The sequence below is a fragment of the Marmota flaviventris genome, chromosome 19, assembly GCF_047511675.1.
Source record: "Marmota flaviventris isolate mMarFla1 chromosome 19, mMarFla1.hap1, whole genome shotgun sequence".
In the NCBI taxonomy this organism is placed as follows: Eukaryota; Metazoa; Chordata; class Mammalia; order Rodentia; family Sciuridae; genus Marmota; species Marmota flaviventris.
In genome coordinates, this window is record NC_092516.1 from 11116542 (window position 1) to 11133016 (window position 16475).

Consider the following 16475-nt stretch of genomic DNA (forward strand, 5'->3'; position numbering starts at 1 on the left):
TACGATGGAATCATTTCAGACAGGACAGACGGAGGAGGTGGGCAGCTAGTGGAGACCTAAATGGTAAGGAACCAGTCCCTAGAAGAGCAAGAGGAAATGTGTTTGAAGTAGAGGGAAGAGCAAGTGCCATGGCCACATGCTAGCAAAGAGCATTGTAGGAATGTGGAGAAGACCAGTCTGTCTGAGGCACAATGACAAGAGGTGTCAGAGGAAGTCGGGGAAGAACATGACAGCCTCACATGGCATGGGACAGAGCCTGGGCTTCATTCAGCTGAAACATACTGATGGCTCTGGAGGGCACATACGCTGTGATTTCCACTTACAACGCTCACTCACTGCCCCGTGGAGCATGGTCTGGAAGGGGCTATGTAGAAAGGAGGAAGTCAGAGATCAGCTAGATGGGGACTGTGGCCACCGAGGTAAAAAACAGTGATGCCCTGGACTAGGTTGGTGGCAGTTGGGATTTCTTTTTTTTGGTTCTGGGGATTGAACCCAAGGGCGCTTAACAATGGAGCCACATTCCCAGCCCTTTTAAATATTTTATTTAGAGACAGGCTACTGCTGAGTTGCTTAGGGCCTTGCTAAGTTGCTGAGGCTGACTTTGAACTTCTTATCCTCCTGACTCAGCCTCCTGAGCCACTAGGATTGTAGACACGTGTTACCATGCCCAGCTGGGACTTATTTAAAAATAAAGATTCCTAGGTCTAACCTACCAAATCAAAATATCTAGGATATAGGACCCAAGAATCTTTATTTTCAAGTGACTCTTCTTAGCCAATCTAGGACTGGTCCAGAAACTGGCATTTAGTAACCACTGGTTTAATCATAACTATAATTTTTTTAAAAATTTTATTAGTTTTTTAGTGGTACTGAGGATTAGACCAGTACTAAGCAAGTGCTCTATCACGGAACTATATCCCCAGCTCAAAAATATTTTTGATTATTTAACTTGAAATAGTATCAAATTTAAAGCCCTTAAATACATATATGAAAATAACCCTCTATTAAAAATGACCTACCTGAGTCTGGTAATTCCTGGAAAAATCTGAATACCACTACTGGAGAACTGAGCTCATCTTCTACCTGCAAAAACAGAAGTCTGGGATTACCAAGTGATGGCAAATTCCAAAAACCCACAGAATGAAACACTGAGTTTGGAAAATAGGCTAGAGATCTCCATTTTGTAACCAAAAGCAAAGATTTGATAAAATTTTTAGGTGTACCTATGAACCAGCCTGACAGTACTCTGTGGATTCTAGGATTAGCCTCTAACAATGTACACTGACATTAAATCAGGAAGAAATCTGAATATTAATAGATAAACATAGTTCTACCATTAAAGATCCAAAAAGTAAGGGAAAAGTAGAGCTAGAATCATCCTACAAATGCTTTCAAGAATTCCAGAAATTATTCAGGATTTATTAAAACTTTTTATACCCTCAGTGGCAGGGAGAACAAGTACTTTCTCTGCACCTTGTAAAATTTCCAGAGCAGAATGCGAGACCTGCAGGCAATATAGACACCCACAATCTAGAACTGTATATGTATTTTCTAAATATACTTACTTATATTTAGTACTCAGAATCACTACTTATACAGAACAGGCATCAATTGACCACATTAATGGATTTCATAATAGATGAAAACATTCACTGGATTATGAAAATATGGCAGAAGTTCCTGCTCTCCACTGAACAAACAAGCGGTCAGCCATCAGCTTCGCCATGGGGTCAGGGTACAGTGAGCAGCAATGTCCTTGGCAGCCTCTGTGGGTGACTGAAGGTGGGGGGGCGGTGCATCTCTGGGGGAGAAGTTCTCTGAGCATTCAACAATAGCAGCACTATAACTCTAGTCATGAAACTCATGCTCCAAGGCAGAGTATGATGACTCACCCGTAGGGCCACAACAGGAAATGCTAACTCGGAAGAGACAGGAAGTAGCTGACCCCAAAACTTTTCATAAGGCCTTGTGAATATAATTCTGATTAAGATTTATATTCAAATCTGCCAATTATTTAATGAGCTAGTTCCTATGCTAATATGCTCTCAGATTCTGTTACCTCCTTTAACTTTTACATAAATAAAATTGTTAATACTTTTAAAGAAACGGGGGCTCAATATTTAAATATATCAGTGTGGTAAGCCCAATAAGCAAGTAGGAACAAAAAAGGCAGTAATTCATCTGTTCCCAATCTTCAGTTAAGGAAGAATATAATTTTTTTTTTTTTTTTTTTTCGAGAGAGAATTTTTTAACATTTATTTTTTAGTTTTTCGGCGGGCACAACATCTTTGTTTTTTTGTGTGTGGTGCTGAGGATTGAACCCGGACCGCACGCATGCCTGGCGACCGCGCTACCGCTTGAGCCACATCCCCAGCCCCAAGGAAGAATAATTTGAGTGCTATGACTTCTATGTATATTACGACCGACTGCTTTCCTTGAACTCCAGACTCAAGTGTTGATAAGCCTAAGGAAGACGGCACAAGGCTATATACATAAACTTCTAGTTCTAGCAACATGGCAGACTGGGCTAACGCTGAAGTTATCAATTCTAAATATCTGAGATACTGGATTAAATATAACTACAATGATAAAAAGTTTAAACTACTGCTGGGCTCCCAACAAAGGTTAATTCAGAAAGAAGACTGTAAGCTGAGCTGCAGGGAAGGAGAAGCATGGATGGCCGGGGCCTGGCTCTCACGGCCAGGGCTGTGGGTTTTAAGGCACACATGAGGGATAGTAGTGAGTTTGCATGAAGTGTTCAAGAGCTTCTGCAGGAAAAAAGTCAATGAACAGATACATGATTTCAGAGAGTAATAAGTACACCCTAGAAGGAAAAAAACCTAGGGATAGAATGATAGATGGCAGTGGGAGGTTATCTTAGGGTGGTCAGGAAAAGCCTTTCTAAAAAGTTGATATTTGAAGTAAGATATGAAAGCTAAGAAAGCAGTCACGAGAAGAACTGGGAGCAATGGGTGTTTCTAGGCAGAGGGAGGCCGCTGCAACGGTAAACTAGGTGGTGCAGGCAGGTACTCAGGACCACACACGGTGCTCAGGAAGCATATCCCAAGGAGCAACTGCGATGGTGATAATGAGGACGACTGACAGGACCACAGTGCTTTGTGATGTTTGCCAGTTATTGTATCCTCTATGAAAAAAACAGCCGCTGGAAGAAGGGATGGAGCAGGGTTATGTCTGGGCTGTGTGTGGCCTTATAAAGATGCTCCAAAAGAACTGGTCATTGGTTAGGTGCAGGGGTGCACAACTGTAATCCCAGCTACTTAGGTGGCTGATGCAAGAGGATGACAAATTCTAGGCCAGACTGGGCAACTTAGAGAGACCCTATCTCAAAATTTTTTAAAGGGGGCAGTGCTGGGGATGTAGCTCAGTGGTAGAGTGCTTGCCTAGCATGTGCAAGGCCCTGAGTTTAATCTCCAATCCCCCCTCACCCCGCAAACAAACAACACAAAACCCCCAAAACCAAACCAAGAAACTGGTGATTAATTAATACCACTAAACTCCTCTTACTCAGAGGACTTGAGGAAATACTGGAGTGGGTTTGTAAAGCAGGACCAGAAAAGAATCCAGGCTCTGCATTGCCTTGATTCCCAACAGCTTTCTCAGTCTGATCCATACTTTGGGTCTTTCTCTTTGCAGTCAGTAGAATCTAACATACTTTGATTTAACAGCTGAGATCACAAGCTCAGAAGATTAAGAAAATGACTCAGTGTCATAGGGCTACCCAATGGCACTACTGAGAACAGAACTTAAAAGTCTCCTGACTTGGAATCATCCCTGTTCCTTCTCCAGTGTGATATTTGAAGTAAGGTTCCCCCATCTAGAATTCAGGTCAAGTGGATCCACGCAGAGAGTCTCCCCACCCAGCCTTGCTCTAAAGAATAAATGCACTATACCAAGTTGAGCCCCAAATAAATTCAAATATATAATCCCAGCAACTTAGGAGTTTTAAATTGAACTGTACTCTGAAGAATTATCAAAGAAACAGTCTTTTAATAAATATCTAAAATATAATGAAATTCTGAAATATAAAATAAAACATGAAAACATTCCCACCTGAACTGATACATTCTTGGTTTTTAGGACTGCAAAATTTCTCATTTCCTTGTCTCAGGATAGAGGGAGCAATCTCTGAGAGATTGATTGTAGGAAGACACAAGGAGAAGAGCAGGTCCATTTGCTTTTCTCCTCATTCTCCTTCATGCAAATGAAAACTCTGGTGTCAGAAGACTTCAGAAAAAGTAGCCCAAAGCATTCTGAGACACAGAAGGCTTTCTCATTTCAGAAGATGGGTGTTCTAGTGTTCTTGGATAGGTGAAGACGTTGGTGCTTGTAAGACCTTTGTGCAATTCTAAATCATAACAGGATAAATGGATGATATGAAAGCACTATAGGAATTTAAAAATTGCATGGTATACATTTCTCCTCTTGAGCTATCTGTGTAATGAGGTTATTAACTCACACATGTATCTCTCCAAAGATTCTGGTTTTATTTACTTGGAGCTGTTATAACTCAACTGATATATATTACATCTGTAGAAAATCATTCTATTGCTGAAGTTAAAAAAAAAAAAAGTTACTTATTTCAAAAACAGAGGCAATTATATACTATACCAAGATTTTGATGTGGTTCACTTTCTTCAAACTTTCCTGCAACCGTTGGCTCTGCAAATGACAAACAACAATTTGTGTAATTTCATTAGATTGATACAACATATTAGCAAATTTTCATGAGGGTCATTGAGGGTCTGCTAATAAGGATCTCAGGCAAACAAAGGAATCTGTAATTTGGTGATTTCTAAATTCTGACTGCCAATTTTTGCAATTCAAAATCTGCAAATATTCTTCAATCTTTCAGTTAAAATTTACATGCCCGGATTTAAAAAAAGCTCTTTCAAATGAGACATGTGAATCTGTCCTATTAGCAATGTAAGTAATTTATTTTAAAAAACTATAAAGTTTAGCTGTATGTGGTGGTGCACACCTATAATCCCAGCTACTTGGGAGGCTGATGCAGGAAAATCACAAGTTTGAGGCAGCTTGGAGAACTCAACAGACCCTGTCTCAAAATAAAAAATAAGGGCTCAGGGTGTAGCTCAATGGCAGGGTGTTTGCGTAGCGTGCACAAGGCCCTGAGTTGGATTCCCAGTTCCAGGGGAAAAGACAAAACAAAGCAAAAGCCACTTGAGTACAAACATGAGCAAGGCATGGCACTGACTGTTGGTGGAGGAGACAAGGACAACCAAGGGAACACATCATGCTTGTGTACTAGTTGGGGCATGGCTCTATCACTTGCCATCTGAGGACCAGGATAAGTCACCCAGCCTGGTGCTTACTAGCTATGACCTTGGATACATTATTTAAGCCTCTGTGCTCCAGTTCCCTCAACTTTAAGATGGCATCTTACTGGATTGTGAAAATCAAATATGCACCAATATGCATTATGTGCTCAGGAACAATGTCTAGAACATAGCGTGCACTATGGAAATGATGACCACCATCATCACCACTGCAGAATGTCTCAACTCCAGTTCCCTTGTCACCAGGCTGGGATAACAGCAGTATGGATGCCTTAGTTCAACAGGTATTCATTGAGCATTGACTCTGGACAGCCCCTCATGAAACCTAATTTGGGGGGGGGGACTCTGGGAATTGAATCCAGGGGCACTCTACCACTGAGCTATAACCCCAGCCCTTTCTTTTATTTTTTGAGACAGGGTCTTGCTAAGTTGCCCAGATGGGGCTCAAACATGCCATCCTCCTGCCTCAGTCTCATGGGGTTACAGGCACACACCACTATGCTCAGCCTAATACCTTATTTTTAATATGCTGTTATCAATGGAACTTACACCCTAGAGTAGTTTTGGGGGGTCAAATGAGTGGATGCATGTGAAGTGCTTCATCAGTGCTTGGCACTGTAAACACTCTGTAACTGCTTCCCATGAAGATGCTGCTGCTGCTGTTAAGGAGGCGGGGGAGAAGATTGCTTTCTGCCCCCAGGGAAAGTATGAGAAAAATGGACTGTAAAGCATGAAATGACACAGAAGACCATACTGCTGAAGTCCATGCAGTTTAATGTGTGGACTTGGAACAGTGAGTCAGCAGCAGGGGATCAGTGAAATCCTCATGAGTATCTGAGATCAGCCACAGGTTTTGCTTTCAGGAAGATGCCAGAGCTGTAGTGATCTCAAGGGTTAGGTAGTTAGTGTCATCATTATTTTCCTGCACCCCACAGGCCAAAGGGAATTGAAAAACTCTCCCGAGAGCCCAAGCCTTCCCTAAATTGACTAAGTTACTAGGGCAATAAAGGCTCCTTTTTCATAAGAACCAAACCGAGACATGAGCTAATAGCACAAGAATACTATTTTAAAAATATGTTGCTTTTATAAACATAAATCTTAAAATTATTTTTTAGGGAACTATCCTATAGAATCAAAGGGCCACTGTCAGAGAAATAAGAAAATGTTAGTTTTTCTTAAAATATAAAAATAACACTCGAGGAAGTACCGATTCCCTAAGAATGAATACACACATACGTGCATGCATACACACACACACATTACATATAATATTCAAGAGGCAGCTGCTTGCAAGGATGCTCAATATTACATATGTAATACACACACACAAGTACATATATAAGTGCTGTGAAGCAAACCTTTGTGCAAGCTATATATATATGTGTTCTACCAATGAGCTCTATTGCCAATCCAAGAAAATATTTAAAACAATGATTTAAACATATATTTATAACTTACTGTGTGATCAGGCACTTTCATACATTAATTCATTAGGTCCTCATATAATAATCTTTGGTAAAATTATATCCCTATCTCACAGGAGAGAAAATGGAGGTGTTGAAGGTGACACCATGCTTCTGAATTTGAGTAGAGTTCAATTTTCATACCGTACAAATGCTACTTGTTTGTTTTCTAAAAGTTATAGCCTGAATGTCTGTATCACCCACAATTCCTATATTGAACTAAAACCCCAATATAATGGTATTAAAAGGTAGGGTCTTCTGGAATCTCATGAATGGAATTAGTGAAGGTATATATAAAAGGGACTGGAGTCTGTTCTCCCCTTTTGCCATGTGAAGACAGACAGAGGCACCATATATAATGAAGAGGCCCTCATCAGACACTCAATCTCTTGGTATCAGAGACTTCTCTGCCTCTAGAACTGTAAGAAATAAATTTATGGTGTTAAGTTACCTAGCTTAAGATATTTTGGTATAGCAACCAAATGGATTGGATACTTAACTACAGCATTAATTATATACTTTTCAAAATTAGAACACTTCAAATGCAAGGAGAATTAGAACTGACCCCAGAACCCTGCAATTTGGGAACCAATGCCAGGGTGTTAAAAATATGCATGTCATCCATATTCTACCTTTAACCTTCACATTCTGTCACCCTGAAGGATCAACCAAAGGGAGTGTTTGTTCTTCTGCATCCTCTCTCTCCCTGGAAGTTATTCTGTGACTTCTTTTCTCATTCTAAGATGACAGTGGTTTTCTTTTTAATCTTTTTTTTTTTTTTTTTTCCCCTCATACTGGGAATTAAACCCAGGGGTGCTCTACCACTAAGCTACACATCCAGCCCTTTCTTTTGAGACAGGGTCTCTGAAAAGTTGTCCACACTTGCCTTTAACTAGTGATCTTCCTGCCTCAATCCACTAAGTGGCTGGGGTTACAGGTGTGTGCCAGCAGGCCTATCTTCTTTTAATCTGATTTTATCCAGCTCAAAATTCTGAGTCAATGCCAGCAGCTGCTCCCAGATCTTCCAACAAGAAACATATACATACAGGGCAGGAAGTCTGATAGTTTATGAGATGGTAAATTCAGATGATGAGGTCCTGGATGGCAGGTACACAAATGCATAATTTTTCTGTCTCTGCTTTTGTCAAGGAGATTTTGTGATTCATTTAAACTTCAGGTTTCTACTCACCAGTTGACAGGCATGTTTTATCCTCTCCACAATCCCATCAAGTCCCAAGTATTGTAAAGATAACCACAGAGGCAGGGCACGAAGTTTGTCTGCTGGATTATTTGATGTAAGACCAGCAACTAATGTCTGAAAAAGCCAATATGGGTGCATTAATCCAAGACACTGGAACCTCAGAATTATACAGTTACCATTTACACACACTTACTATGTGACAGATGCTACTACATGCTTTGTTTTCTTTAACCATTTGACCTCCCCACAACTCCACAAGGAATTCATTCCAGGTAGTTTAGTTCACAGTCCTGGTTTTATCCATAGGTTTAGAGGTGAGTGGTGGCAAAGCCAGGAAGAGAATCCAGATGGGTCATATGCCTGAGCCAGAGCTCTCGGCCATTCAAGAGGCAGCCACTTGCAAGGGTGCTCTGAGCATCCTTGAATACCCGGTCATTATCAAATGAGCAAGACATCAACTATTTTAGCAATAATCACTTAACATGTAGTTTGTATATGCCTGCCATTAACCTACTATCAGAAACAACTTCTGATTTTTAAAAAAATATCATGTTCCATCCTTCTAGACAATGTGGATCAGAGGCCTTAAAATACTTACAACTCAGTAATTCTACTTCTGGGAACCTATTCTAAGGAACAATTTGAAATACAGAAAGATGTTCATTGTCTCATTATTTCAGTAACAAAAACCTGAAAACATCCAACAAGTTCACAAGATATGATCATGATAAAAAAAACTGTGATACTTGAGTGGCTGATTATTATGCAGTCATAAAATGTCATAAAAAAATTCTTCCTATACATAGGGAAGTATGAGGTGCATAATAGAAAAATCTGTATGATATGGATCACCTGTGTGGAAAAAAAAAGTAAAATCAAGAAAACTTTCACTCTTTTATTCTATATTTTGTCCCTAGTCAGGCACTATGGAGCATGCCTATAATCCCAGCGATTTAGGAGGCTGGGCAGGAGGAGCACAAGTCTGAGGCTAGCCGGATTGGGAATGTATCTCAGCGGTAGCGTGCCCCTGGAATCAATCCCCAGTATTAAAAAGAAACAACCACCATCACCACCACCAACAACAAAAAAAACAAGCAGACCAGAGAGAGCCACTTATCTGGATTTTTAGCCTCCAAAATTGTCCCTAAAGCCAATAATGAGTATCAGCCACTCCCCACTCCAGAGAGGACAAGCTCACCAAGGCAGGATCATCATGCTTGTAGAGAGTCACTGCAGGAACAGCTGGCAAACCCAGCCACGGTCCAGGAGTCAGTGTCATGCTATCACATTTGGTTGTAGCCTACCAAGAAGAGAAGGAATTTTCATTAGATTATCAGAACACACTAAACCCAACTCCCTCTTCCATTTAAAAACACTTTGAAAAAAAAAAAAAAAGCCACCAAGAATTTAAAGATTTTAAGTTCCTTCTTAAAAATATTAATATTTAGTAAATCAAGAACATACCAGCACTGACGAGGAGACATAACCTAGAGCCAATGTTGCCAGATTCACACTGGAAGAAAAAACACCAATCTAAGAACTAATCATGTAATGTTACTGATTCATTAAATATGCACTTTCCAAAAAAGTGGAGGCTTTTTTGCAGGGTGACATGTAAATGTCTTTCAGTTGCCGTTAGCTTATATGACAGCAAAGGAACAGGTAGATGATATAAATTCCAAGAAAACCTTGAAAATGCCTCAGGGCATATCCCTGTTTACTGAGTCAGGCGTAACCATTCTGCATCTTTCACAGCTACTCTTTCTCAGACATTGTTCTTTTGGAGATGAAAAAGAAACCTACCATGGATGATGTGGTGGGCACGATCACCACTCTGGTTGTCCTGCATCTGCTTCCCACTTTTCCCTTAAAGGCACTCCAATGGCCTTCTGAGACACACCCCAATTTCCTCTACCAGAACATGAGCTTTAGGTGGAGACATCGCCTGCTCCTGAAGTGGGCATGTAGCCTAGACTGTGCGAGCACTCCACTTCAGGAGGTCTCTGCCCTGCTAGAAGGAAGGCTGCAGTCTGTGCAGTTATCATGCACTATCGTAGGAAAGTCCCTTCACTCAGCCCACACACAGGACACCGAGCCAAGGGACTGTGACTGGGGAAACACAGGTGGGAGGAAGACACTGAATTCTGGTTACAGTATATCTGAAGTCAATCCTAGTACTGGTCTTTTAAATTAAATCTCTTTTGCTTTAGTCAATTTGGGTTATTTTGTTATCTGTAACCAAAAGAACCCTTAATGATGTCACTACAGAGAGGCCTGGATGTCCATGCTTCTTCTGCTTGTTTGTGGCGTTAGGGATGCCCTGGAGGTCTGTGTTCATGAAGACTATGTACAGGCCCAACAAGGAGCCATACAACCTCCTATCCACCTACCCCTCCACGTGAAGCCATATACCATACTGCTCACAGAACTCTTTCAAACGTCCAATCTTGTCTGTGTGTCCTACTGCTGCAGTTCCTAGAATAAAAGAAATAAACAGGGATATTAGAAAGAACAAATATCTCCTGAGTGTTCAAAGCTAGGAGTTTTTACATACAGTATCTCCTTAAGAGGGAAGAAACTTATTATATCCCTATTTTATTAAGATTTTCTTTGTAGACTGACTTAAAATCAATTTCTACAAGTTGATTTGTAAGCTTATGTGTACTCTCCATTATATTCATCTAATTATATTATTGATTTTCTATCCACTAGACCTAATGATTTATGAGAAATAAGTCTCCCATGAAGACAGCTATGGGTTTGTCAACGGCTCGACTGTAATGTGTAAGTTTTTTTCTTTATATATTTCAAATTTCTATCCATAAGCATTCAGGACTGATCTTTTAGTAAATTATCATGTCTTTCAGGCATCTGAAGTCTATTTTACCCCACACTAATGCTCTATAGTACTTTTGTCAGCATTTGCCTAAAATATTCCTTGTCATCCTATTGTCATGTTCTGGGTTATTTTGACTCAGGTGTATCCTTTTTTTTTTTTTTTAACAGCTATATTTATTATTTGTTCTCATTAGTTATGCATGACAGTAGAATGTATTTTGACATGTTATACATTATATATAGAGAGTACAACTTCCCATTCTTCTGGTTGTACATGATGTAGAATTACATTGGTCATTATATTCATATGTGCACATAGGAGAGTAATGTCTGATTCATTCTCTTTCCTATTCCCATTTCAGGTGTATCCTTTAGAAACAGAAATACACACACACACACACACACACACACACACACACACGAACTTGGGCTTTTTTCCCCACCCAGGTTCTTTGTTAATATAGAACATACAATCTGACGCCTATTTAAACATTAAACACTTTGAGCCACTCCCTTGGTGATATGATTGCCCTACAGATTTTGTTGGACAGGTTCTTTTTCAGATGGACTTTAAATAAGACATAGAGCCATGTATTTTCCCAGCTGTCCCAAATTTCCAGTTAGTAGAGTTCCAACTAGTAAGATTTCATGCCCCTACCAATGCCAAACAAATCCTACTAAAGAAATGGCTTCCCCCTCAAAGTCTATGCCAGGAAAAGGGGTAAAATCTTTTTCTTTTTCTCATACAAATCTCAAAATTTTAAAAATATCTCAACTGACACGCTTAATTTGGTTGAACCAAGGTCACACACCAACACATGACTCTTCCATCACAGTGCAGTGTTAGTGACTGGACCACATTCAGACTCCTTTTCACTTTTTATGGTAGTTGTCTACTGACTAACCCCTGGGATGTGTCTTCTGGTGACTATAATAAGGTCTCAGTGGAAAGTCACTCAGTCAGGTGCCAGTGGCAGTCCCTTCAGTCTATCAAGTGATTGAATATGGGCAGATCTGTGTTTGTCTTTATACAATAAGTCAGACAGGAAGTGGTGGTTTCCTTCCGCAATAATAGTTAAGTATTTTCTTTTTTAAAAAATAATTACTGAAGCATAATTCACAGGCAATAAAACCCAATCATTTATGTTTTATTCTTCTTGTTTTTGGCTAAGTTGCTTGGGGATTGACCCGGGTCACCCTACCACCCAGCTACATCCCCAGCCCTTTTTTTATTTTTTGTTTTGAGATAGAGCCTAAGTTGCTGAGACTGATCTCAAACTTGTGAGCCTCCTGCCTTAGCTCCCTGAGTCACTGGCATAGGCTTGTGCCACATGTCTGACATGTTCAATGAGTGTTTTTTTTCAAGGTTTTATATTTTTTAGTTGTCAATGGATCTTTTATTTATTTATATGTGGTGCTGAGGATTGAAAACAGGGCCTCCCACATGCCAGGCAAGCACTCTAGCACTGAGTGACGACTCCAGCCCAACGTTCAATGAATTTTGGCCAATGTATCTATAGTGTATAACCATCGTGATCAAGATACAGAACATTTCCATCACCTCTGAAACTCCGTTTCCCACTTCACTTGCTCTTCTCCCCAACTCCTCACTGACCCCAGACAACCCTGATCTGATTCTGTCACTATAATTTTGTCTTTTCTAGAATTTCATATCAGTGGAACCACACACTGTGTACCTTTTTGTGTCTGGCTTTTTATACTTAGCATACTTTTGAAGTTGTTCTGCTTTGTTAGGATATCTAGGTTGTTTTGTTTATGAATATCTGCATACAAGTCTATGTGGAGGTATTTCTTTATTTCTCTGAAAGTACATGGAAGTGAGACTGATGGTTTACATGGTAATATTATGTTTTGCTCTTGAGGCACCGTCCTACTCTTTTCCAGATGGCTACAACATTTTGAACCCCTACCAACAACATATGAGAGCTCTAGTTACTCTGCTCACAAGCATTTGCCACTGTATTTTTAAATTCCCTCCACTCTATCAGAAATAGTAATATCTCATCTTGGGGTATTTTTTGTGGTGCTAAGGATAGAACCCAGGGCCTCACACATCCTAGGCAAGCATAAAAACCACACAGCTACACCCTCAGCCCTGTGATTTAAAAATTGCACTTTTCTAGTGTAATAATGTTAACCATCTTTTCAAGTGCAAGTATTTTCTTTGGTAAGTGTCTATTCAAATCTTTTCATCTTAGGTGATTTCCTCCCTGCTCCCCTCTCTGCAGTGCAGGGGATAGAACCCAGGGACCAGTGCATGCCAGGAACTCTACCACTGAGCTATATCCTCAATCCTCTTTTATTGGTTGTAAAAACTGTACTGGCTTCTTACTGTTGAGTTGCAGGAGTTCTTTACATATTTTGGATACAAGATATATTTCTCTGAAAAACATTTTATAAATATTTCTCCATCTATAATTTGCTTTCATTTTCTTAGTAGGATCTTTTGAAGAGTAAAAGCTTTTAATTTTCTTGCCTTCTTTTTAGTGCTGGGATTGAACAAAAGACCTGGTAGATGCTAAGCATGCACTCTGCTACCGAGTTACACCCTAGCCAAGCTCTTAATTTTCAATAAAGTATAATTCATGGTTCTTATTTTTTATGCCTTAATGAATTTTTTTTCTTTTTTGAGACATTCCCAAGGATACCCCTAAATTTGTGATCCTCCTTCCTCAGTCCCCTGTGTGGCTGGAATTAAAGGCATGAAGCATCATGCCCAGTTCTAAGAAATCTTTGCCTAATCCAAGGTCACAAGACCCTTCCTGTATTTTCTTCTAGAAGTTTTTTTTAGTTAGCTTATCTTTTATATTTATGTCATTTTTATTTATTTGTTTTACTTTTTAATATTTATTTTTTAGTTTTTGGCGGACACAACATCTTTGTTCGTATGTGGTGCTGAGGATCGAACCCATGCCGCAAGCATGCCAGGCGAGCGCGCTACCGCTTGAGCCACATCCCCAGCCCTTATATTTAGACCTATGAACCATTTATAATTAATTTTTATATACAAAGTGAGGTGAAGGTTTGAGGTTCAGTTTTTTCCACATGGAAATCCAATTTTTCCAAGACCACTGGTAGAAAACACCTTTCTCCTTTGAATTATCTTGGGTCTTTGTTAAAAATGAAGTGACCATGAGTGTATTTCTGAACTCTCCATTCTCTTCAATTAATCTCACATTCTTAATCTCTTATTTGTAGCTGTGTGTGTGTGTGTGTGTGAGTGAGAGAGAGAGAGAGAGAGAGAGAGAGAGAGAGAGAGAGAGATGGGAATTGAACCAAGGACCTCAGACATGCTCAGTGTGTCCCCTACCACTGAGCTTCACTCCCAGCCCTTATCTGTAGCTTTATAGGAAGTCTTGAAGTCAGACAGGGTAAATCTTCAAATTGTGTTCTTTTTCAAAATTATTTTGGCTATTCTCAGGTCCTTTAAATTTCCATATACACTTTTAGAATCAGCTAATGTATACCTAACTAAGAAACTGAAAAGAGAAGGAGAGATTTTATTATTATTTTTTAGTACTGGAGATTGAATGCAGGAATGCTTTACCACTAAACTATATCCCCAGTCCTTTTTTAAAATTTTTATTTTGAAGCAGGGTCTTGCTTAGTTGCTGAGGCTGGCCTTGAACCTGTGATCCCTACACCAGCCTCCCCGGTTGCTGGGATTATAATTAGGTGCCACTGCACCTAATAAGAAGCCAAGATTTTGATAGGAATTGAACTGAATCTACAGATTAGTTTGGAAAGAAGGGACTTAACAATATTGAGTCTTCCAATCTATGTGCATGGCATATCAGTTCACTTATTTAGGACTCTTGAATTTCTTTCAGCAATATTCTGTATTTCTTGGTGCTCTGTATACGCTTAGTTAAATTTATCCATAAAGTTTTCATGTTTTCTGATGCTATTACAAATGACTTTTTAAATTTCACTTTCTAGTTGTGCACTGCTAGGAGGCAGAAATCAAAAAACTTTGCTAGGTTCACTAATTAGTTCCAGTAGCTTTAATTTAGTTTCCTTTGGACTTTCTATCAATATAATCATGCCATCTACAAATAAAGACCGCTTTACTTCTTCCCTTCTAATCCATATTTTTTAAAATATTTTTCTTGCCTTACTTCACTATCTAGGACTTGAGGCACAATGTTGAATTCAATACAATAAGTGAAGCAGAAAATGGTAGTTGACCTGTTACCCTCTGAGATGGATATTCAAGAGTGATGTTTAAAAACTTAATTTAGAGAAAGGAAGCACATGAAGGAAATGAAGAAGTGTTGACAACCTAAATGAAAAAAGCATGGGCATGCACATGCGTGGGAAACACACACATTCCCAAAACAGACCGACAACTGAAAATTAAAAAAAAAAATTTTTTTTAAGTTGTTAATGGACACAATACCATTTTTTATTTATTTTTATGTGGTGCTGAGGCTCGAACCCAGTGCCTCACACATGCCCTCTGCCACTGAACCACAACCCCAACAACTGAAAATCTAAGAGCTAAAATTAATATTATAGTTCTCACTGTCATGTGGATACAGATTGTATTATGTAATGGATCTATATTATGTAATGTATCATTAACGTATTACATTACAATTATGTAATATAATGTATATTAAACATTTCTTAAGACTTTTCAGGAAAGCATTTAAGGTCCCTCTTGCATATTCATAATTGAAGATGCAGGTTTATGATACCTACCAGCATTTGCAACAAGCAGCAGGGGCAGTCTTCCTCGTTCTATGTCGTCTTTAATCATTTTTTCCAGGAAGGCAACATCCTGGGACCAAATAACAAACCATGAAACAGGATGCAATGAGCATAAAAACTATATAGTGAAAAATTACGACTTCCAAAAGCAGCAGATGACTCTCAAAAGTTAATCACTCAAATCTATTTACTCTTGACATTTCTATTTTCCTTAATCAGATATGAAAACCAAAATTTTTCTTGAAGGCTAATAGAAAAATCAGCTAAATGAGATAAAAGGTAAAAACTGTACATATGCAGAATATTTTTCTAGTTTTAAACACTTCAGGAAAATGTTCTCTCAACCCTCCCCAAAGAATCAACAAAATACCTATACTAATACTAAAATTAGTATAAAATTTAAAAAATGAAACTATCTTAAAAAAAGGAATGCAGAACCCTATAATCTGTCGTTTTTCCTCTGGCTTCAGTATAGAGAGGTTTATCATTTGCATGTCTAAAAATAAGCAGAAATCAACCCCAAGATTACAATAAAGAACCTCATTTTCAAAATCTGCCTATTCATAAATCCAGGCAACAGTGGTAATTCGTTAAAAGAATGAGTATCAGAAGGAATTTCTGGTGCTTATTTTGGTTGTTGTATTTCAATTTAAAGTGATAGGGCTGAGTAGAGTTCGTGCTTAGCACGCACAGGCCCTGGGTTTAATGCCCAATATCCCCCCAAAATAGGGGGAAAAATGGGCAGCAGCAACAGGTGATATAGTGATTAATGATTGTAAGATTTCTTAAGAGCTAGATGCTCCTGACCTATATACTGGCCAAACTTCATGCACATATAAACAGAAGCACGTATTATAGAAATACCAAAACAATAAACAAATAAGCTAATAATTATCTGCGGGTCAGCAAACAACTTCAGGTGAA

At 39.1% G+C, this 16475-nt stretch overlaps 1 protein-coding gene across 4 annotated transcripts in view; it reads right to left on the minus strand.

Moving 5' to 3' along the window:
- The window catches only part of Pdxdc1 (pyridoxal dependent decarboxylase domain containing 1), a 54510-nt gene that overhangs the window by 11259 nt on the left and 26776 nt on the right, over positions 1-16475 (minus strand). For all 4 annotated transcript variants that reach the window (XM_071605332.1, XM_027940786.2, XM_027940787.3 and 1 more), the window contains exons 8-14: positions 15543-15621; positions 10370-10454; positions 9444-9492; positions 9178-9279; positions 7968-8093; positions 4630-4680; positions 1020-1083 (exon numbers count right to left, since the gene is read on the minus strand). In XM_071605332.1, coding sequence (XP_071461433.1) covers positions 1020-1083; positions 4630-4680; positions 7968-8093; positions 9178-9279; positions 9444-9492; positions 10370-10454; positions 15543-15621 — 556 coding nt within the window. The remainder of the gene's footprint in view (positions 1-1019; positions 1084-4629; positions 4681-7967; positions 8094-9177; positions 9280-9443; positions 9493-10369; positions 10455-15542; positions 15622-16475) is intronic.